General features: G+C 41.6%; 2 protein-coding genes and 1 pseudogene across 6 annotated transcripts in view; 2 read left to right on the forward strand and 1 right to left on the reverse strand.

Moving 5' to 3' along the window:
• The window catches only part of Zcrb1 (zinc finger CCHC-type and RNA binding motif 1), a 100,073-nt gene that overhangs the window by 60,624 nt on the left and 32,686 nt on the right, over positions 1-6,763 (reverse strand). The gene's annotated exons all lie outside the window — the stretch shown is intronic.
• The window catches only part of Pphln1 (periphilin 1), a gene marked incomplete in the record, with an annotated part of 147,089 nt that continues 140,667 nt past the window's right edge, over positions 342-6,763 (forward strand). For 2 of the 4 annotated variants that reach the window (XM_013505667.1, XM_013505668.1), the window contains 1 exon segment: positions 363-555. In XM_013505667.1, the coding sequence (XP_013361121.1) occupies positions 378-555 (178 nt within the window). 4 annotated transcript variants of the gene reach the window in all.
• LOC102019411 lies at positions 694-3,580 on the forward strand (annotated as a pseudogene).

Genomic DNA, 6,763 nt, shown 5'->3' on the forward strand with positions numbered 1-6,763 from the left:
CCCGGGAGCGGTGGAGCTGGGCCCGCCCGGCCGGGGTCGGGGGAGCCCCGGGAGCCCTGCGCATCGCGGCGCGCACCTCCGGGCGGGGAGAGGCTGGGAAGTGTGCGGCCAATGAACTTTGTTCCTGGACTTGGGGGAGACACTCCCTGGGCGGTTACCGCACCCGCAGGCAGAGCCTGGAGCAGACTGGCCCGGCCTTGCCAAAGGCAAAGCTTTTGGTACCTGGTTGTCTGTGGGTCCGGGTGAGACTTCTGCCTTCTAGTAAAAAGCACTTTGGAGCCTCAGTCTGCCCTAGGAGGAAACAAGCCGTCTCCCTCTCCCCTGGCTCTTGGGTGTAAACTCAGGATCTTCACTGAGGGAAGCCCGCAGCCCCTTGCATGTTTGCAGGTGGCGGTTTCCAGGCTGTGCCGAAGCTGCGACCCTCCCTCCGCAGCTTCCCTCGTGCGGGGACTGTGGGCGCGCAGCAGTCCCCTCCCGCTTACCCACTGCGGGGCGAGGCGCTGTGGCTGAGAGGCCGCTACGTGGAGGGGAAAGAAGGTACCCGGGAGCCGAGGAGTAAGGATAGTTGGGAGTTCGTTGCTGCCGGCGTGAGGGTGGCGGGCAGATCCGCGGAGGAATGCAGGGGCCGAGCAAGGCAGGCCCTTTCTGTGGGCTCCGACGCGAGGGAGGGCGCGCAGGCACGTTCTCCCGGGGATGCTGCAGCAGGTCTTCCCGTTGAGTGCCCGCCTATTACAGAGGGCTGAGTTAGGCAGGAACAGCGCGGGCAGTCACCGGGCTGGGGCGCCAGTCAGTAGTGCAGACATAAAAACCCCTTAGGCCTTGGCCGGAGGCGCATTCCAAGATGGAGTGACCAGGCCTGAGAGCCTCCCGGAGGGGTAAGATAAGTGGTGACACGTGGTCTGAGGAAGTGTAGCCGGACTTCAGTCACCTCCGAGGCTGACCCAGCCCCTCGGGCCCATCCCTGCACGCTTGCTCTGTGGCCCACTCCCCCGTTGGATCAGTATTCCCTAAAGCTATACTTGTGACCTTACTGGTTGATCGTAGTTTTTCCCCTCCTTGTACCCACCCACCTCGTGATTTTGTGCCCATCTTGTGATTTTGCTCTACAAAACTTGTCCTGAAAAGTGGGGTCTTCAGCAGGACACTTTCTGGGTCTCCTGTTTCTCTCAGGCAGGAGTTGTCTCTCCCTGGATGACAGTTGCCACTCTTAATCTCTGTTGTTCTTTAGTGTGGATTCTTCCACTTTGGGGAATTCGAGCTCCGCGTATCAGACATCTAGCAGGTTGGGAGCTGTAGTATTTCCCCTGTATCCTTTGGAGGTCTGCTTTCACTCCTGTATTACACGCATCTCAATGCTGAGTGAGAATGGCCAAATGTTGGAAGCCTGAGTAATGCTTTCTTTTGATAGGGTTTATTGTTCCTGGTGTTGTTTTAAAAAGAAAGTCTGAGTAGGGTTAACAAAGGTGTTTAATGTAGAAGGGAGGCCATTAATTACATTTTACCCTGTGAGAGAGCCTTGGTCCAGGCAAGGAGACCCATTGTTCATGAACTGAGGTCACTGAAGAGGGCCATTTGGAAGAAATAGAAGAGGAAGTAAGGGTTAAGAGGAGAGAGGAAAAAATGTGGGTAAAGATCCTGTGAAGGAAGATGTAGAAAAAGCTAAGAAGAGGACACACCGCCCTCCAGCTGAGAAATATTACCAAATCCCCCTAAACTGACAAAACAGATGAATGAATGCTATCACTGGTAGCGTGATCAGCTACAAAGATGGTTCAGGGCAGCAGCTCAGTGAAGTCTTCATTCAGTTACCTTCTAGGAAAGAGTTTTCAGAATACTATGAATTAATTAGGAAGCCAGTGCATTTCAAAAAAATAAAGGAAAGAGTTTGTAATCATAAGTAGGGGAGCCTGGGCAACCTGCAGAAAGGTGTCATGCTTCTTATCGCAGATCTAGGAAGACTGCATCGGCTTACAGTCAGTGTTTAGAGCGCACAGCAGAAAATTGCCAGAGAGGAACAAAGTGAGGAGGAAAGCAGCCAGGAAGAGGAAGATGAAGAGCAGTCTGAGTCTGAGGCAAAATCTGTTAGGGTGAAAATCAAGCTCAATGAGAGAGATGAGAAAGGCCGGGAAAAGAGAAGGCAAGAAAAGGCCAAATGGAGCAAAAGCCTAGCTGGGAGTGAGGGATTTTGACAGCAGAAGAATAGGCTGAAAATGAACAGTCAGGAGCAAGTGGAACTGATGACCGGAGAGCCCTGTGGAACTGAGTATGCTTCCCTCTCATTTTTACTGAGCGAGTGACTCGTCTTTTGGACACTGGGTTCTTTCTGCCTCCTTATCACTGTCTGATAAACGAGCTGTAGAATAGTACCAGATGAACCTATGACATCATGGTCTAAAAAACACGGTTTGTAACATGTTTGGCCAAATGGGCCTCAGATTCAAAGATTAAAACCAACAAAAGCTTTTTTGATGGAAATTGGGGGTGGATAGTGTATTTCTGTGGGTGGGTCTAATTTGGTAAAGGTTTGTGCCTGGTTTTACCACCTGTTTGGATGAGATTTTTGTCTTTTGTAGCACTGGTAACCAGGAGAAGCCATTAAATGCCGCTGGTTATTTTATTTTTCATCCGGCAATTTCAAGATTTTTATTTGTTCGGTATTACTTTTTTTACCCTGTGGTACATATAAGCAACTTTAATAGGTGATAAATGTACAGTCATTAGATTTCATCTACATACACGTTTTTCCACTTTATGCTGTATGATCTGAAAAATGCTCTTTAAATTGTGTAAGATTTATGTCTACTGCAAACATTGCTTACCTTTTTTTTGCTCTTGGTTTTAAAAGAAGTTTTTTTGTAAATGCTGTTGAACATTGTGATCTATATTGTGTACTGGATGGCTTCTTTTGTCCACCTGACTTCCTGTGTTACCAGTGGGTATTGTCTCCTTCTCCCTAAAGTATATTTAATCTTTCTTTGTACAGTGTGTTTGGTTGCGAGTCATAAGCCTGAGGCAAATAAAATTCCAGTAATTTTGAAAAAAAGCAAACAAATGTGTGTAAGCTTACTAGGGTTATTGTTCAAGGGGGTCAGAATAATATACATATTTGTACTAAAAGAGGCCTTTGACATTACCTCAGGATGGGGAAGAAGATGTATTTTGTTAAGACCTGGCAAGCCATTAGGTCACCTAGTGATGCTTGTGCAGTTATTGTAGGCTGTGAGATTGGAAGTGAATTTTTTTATTACAGACTTATTACTCATCAGTAGTATGGCCTCAGAGGAACTGGGCAAACATCGTCATTGCCCACATTAATGATACGAAATCTGATTACCTGTGAACATTCAGTGTCTGTTTCAACTTGCAACAGTTCTTTTACTGTTTACATTTTTCAGTGTACAGACTCTTACACTTCTATTAAATTTATTCCTGAGCATTGTGTTCTGTTTGATAATAGTGTAACTTATCCTTTGTTTTGTTTTTCATGATATCTTGGTACAGGAAAGCAGTTTGTATGGTTTAGATATACATGATGATCACATTCACCAGTGGAATTTGAACCTGACATGGTATATCTTGATTCCTGTTCTTGTCCACCTCCCCTCCCCTTTCTTAACCCCTATTCCCCTCCTTATTTACAAAGCTTTTGTTTCCATTTTATGCTTCTTTTTTCATGCTTTTGTTTTCCTTTTCTTTCTCTTTCCCCCTCCCTAATTCCTATTTCCTTTTGAACAATTTCTTCCTATTTCACAATTTCTATTACACATTTTGGTTCTTACTTACACTTCTAGTTTCTCACACCAGACAGACAATGCAATATACATGTGCATCCAATTTATTTCATTTTAAGAGTATGGACTCAGTCCATTCATTTGGTATAAATGTCTCAAGCTTATACTTTATGGCAGAGTAGTACTCCACTGTATAAAAAAACATCTTTTTATCCATTCATCAATTGCTGGGCACTTGAGCTGTTTCTAAGAACTGGCTATTGTACCCTGTCCTGGTGTAAACGTGGTTGTAGCTACTGTATTTATTGTGGTATGATTTTAATTTGTTGGGTTAGATACCCAGAAGGGGAATAGCTGGATCAAATGGGACCGCCAATCCTAGTTTTTTGAGGAATCTCCACAGATTCCCACAGTGGTTGCTCCAGTCTACATTCCCACCAACAGTGGAGAAGCATTCTTTTTTCCCCACAGCCCCACCAGCATTTATTATTGGTTGATCTCTTCATAATAGTCATTCATTCTGGGGTGAGATGGAATCTCAGTGTTGTTTTAATTTGCATCTCTTGAATGACCAGTGATGTTGAACATTTTTTTTATATATTTATTTGCCATTTGTACTTTGTCATCTGAGAAGTGTATATGCATCTCAAATACCTGATTTTGGATTGGCTCTTTAAATTTAGGGGCATCATTTTCAGTTCTTTATATGTTCGAAGAAAAATTAAAATGTTTTTCAACTTTGTGGGTTGTCTCTTCCCTCTGTTGATGATTTCTCTTACTGTGCGAAAGCTTTTTAACAAGGTGAGATCCCAGTTGTTGATTGTTAGTGATACTTCCTGTGTGATCGGGATTTTATTCATAAAGTCTTTGCCTACACCAGTGTCTTCCAGAGTTTTACTATTTTGTCTTGCAGCAGGTTTAATGTTTCTGCTGTAATATTTAGCTCTCTGATCGATTTCGACTTTGGTTTAGTGCATGGTGAAAGATGTGGGTCCAGTTTTAATCTTCGGCATGCAGAAATCCAGTTTTTCTAGCACCTTTTATGGAAGAGGCTATCTTTCTTCCAATGAACATGTTTGGCATCTTTGTCAAAGATAAGATTGCTGAGTATGACTAGAATTGTTTGTGCATCTTCTAAACTGTTCTATTGGTCTTTCTGTCTGTGTTTTTGCCAGTACCATGCTGTTTTTATCACAGTAGCTTTATAGTATAATTTCAAGTCAGGGATCGTGATGCTTCCTGCCTTATCTTTGTTGCCCAGAATTGCCTTTGCTCTTCTAGGTCTCTTCTGGTTCCAGATGAATTTGAGGAATGTTTTCTGTAGTTCTACAAGGTATGATAATGGTATTTTGCTCAGGATTGCGGTTAATCTGTACAACAATTTTGAGAGTGTGGCCATTTTCACTATGCTGATTCTTCCTGTCCAAGAGCAAAGGATATCTTTCAATTTTCTGATATCCTCTTCAGTCTCCTTTCTCAGAGAACTGTAATTTTCAATATGTAGATCCTTTACTTCCTTTGTTAGATTGATTTCTAAGTATTTCATTTTTTTGGATGAGGTTGTGAAGGATGTGGCTTCCCTAATTTCTCTTGCAATGAGCTTGTTGTTTGTGTATAGGAATGCTATTGATTTTTGAGTGTTGACTTTGTGTCTAGGTACATAGCTGAATTTGGTTATTAACTCTTCAAGAGTTTTTTGGTGGTTTTTGAGGTTTTCTATGTAGAGTATCATGTCATTTGCAAATAATGATTATTTCACTTCTTTTTCTATCCGTATTCCTTTTATTTGTCTCTCTTGTGTAATTGCTTTGGCTAATGTTTCCAGAATTATGTTGAGTAGGAGTGGTGACAGTGGACATCTGTCTTGTTCCTGATTTTAGAGTGAAAGTTTTCAGTTTTTGTCCATTTCCTATGATGTTGGCTGTTGGTTTGTCATAGATACCTTTTATAGAGTGAGGTAAAGACCATGTATTCTGATTTTCTGTAGGGTTTTCAGTCACGAATGAGTGCTGGACTTTATCAAAACCTTTTTCTGTATCTATTGAGATGATCATGTGATTTTTGTCTTTCATTGCTAATATGATGTATTACATTTATTGATTTTCGTTTGTTGAACCATCCCTATATTCCTGGGATAAATACCACCTGGTCATGGTGTATAATCTTATTGATGAGTTGTTGAATTCTGTTTGCTAGAATCTTATTGAGGGGTTTTGCTTGTATGTTCATTAGGGAGATTGGCCTGAAGTTCTCTTTTTTGGTTGGTTCTTTCTCTGGTTTTTGATATCAGCATAAAACTTTCATCCAGGAACAAGTTAGGGAGTATAGCTTCCCGTTCCATTTTACTAAAGAGTTTGAAGATTATTGGTATTAAATATTCTCAAAATTTCTTGTAGAATTCTGCTGTGAACCTGTGAGGATATGAGGTTTTCTTTGTTGGTAAGTTCTTAACTACATTTCAATCTTATTAACTGATACTGGGTTATTCAGAATTTTTATATCTTCTTGATTCTGCTTTGGTCTTTCATATGTGTCTAGGAATCTGTCCATTTCTTCAGTGGTTTTTGTCCTATGAGAGTAAAGATTTTTGAGGTAGGTAGGTATGATGATCTTCTGAATTTCTATAGAATCTGTAGTGATTTCACCCTTTTCATTCCTTATTGCATGAATTTGAGGTTTTTCTTTCCTTTTTTTTACAAGGTTGGCTAGGGCTTTATCCATTTTATTCATTCTCTTGAAGAACCAACTGTACAATTCATTAATTCTTTATATTATTTTCTTAGTTTCAATTGTGTTAATTTCTGCTCTGATCTTTATTATTTCCTCCCTTCCATGGGCTTTGGGCTTGACTTGCTCTTCTTTTTGTAGAAGCTTGAGTTGCAGCATTAGGTTATTTATTTGTGCCCATTTTGTTTTCCTGATGTGGGAATTCACTGATACAAATTTCCCTCTTTGGACTGCTTTCACTGTGTCCCTTAAGTTCCCATATCTGTTTTTTTTTTTTTTTTTTTTTTTTTTTTTTTTTTTTTTTT

This window comes from Chinchilla lanigera, unplaced genomic scaffold (genome assembly GCF_000276665.1).
Source record: "Chinchilla lanigera isolate Chin_1 unplaced genomic scaffold, ChiLan1.0 scaffold00099, whole genome shotgun sequence".
In the NCBI taxonomy this organism is placed as follows: domain Eukaryota; kingdom Metazoa; phylum Chordata; class Mammalia; order Rodentia; family Chinchillidae; genus Chinchilla; species Chinchilla lanigera.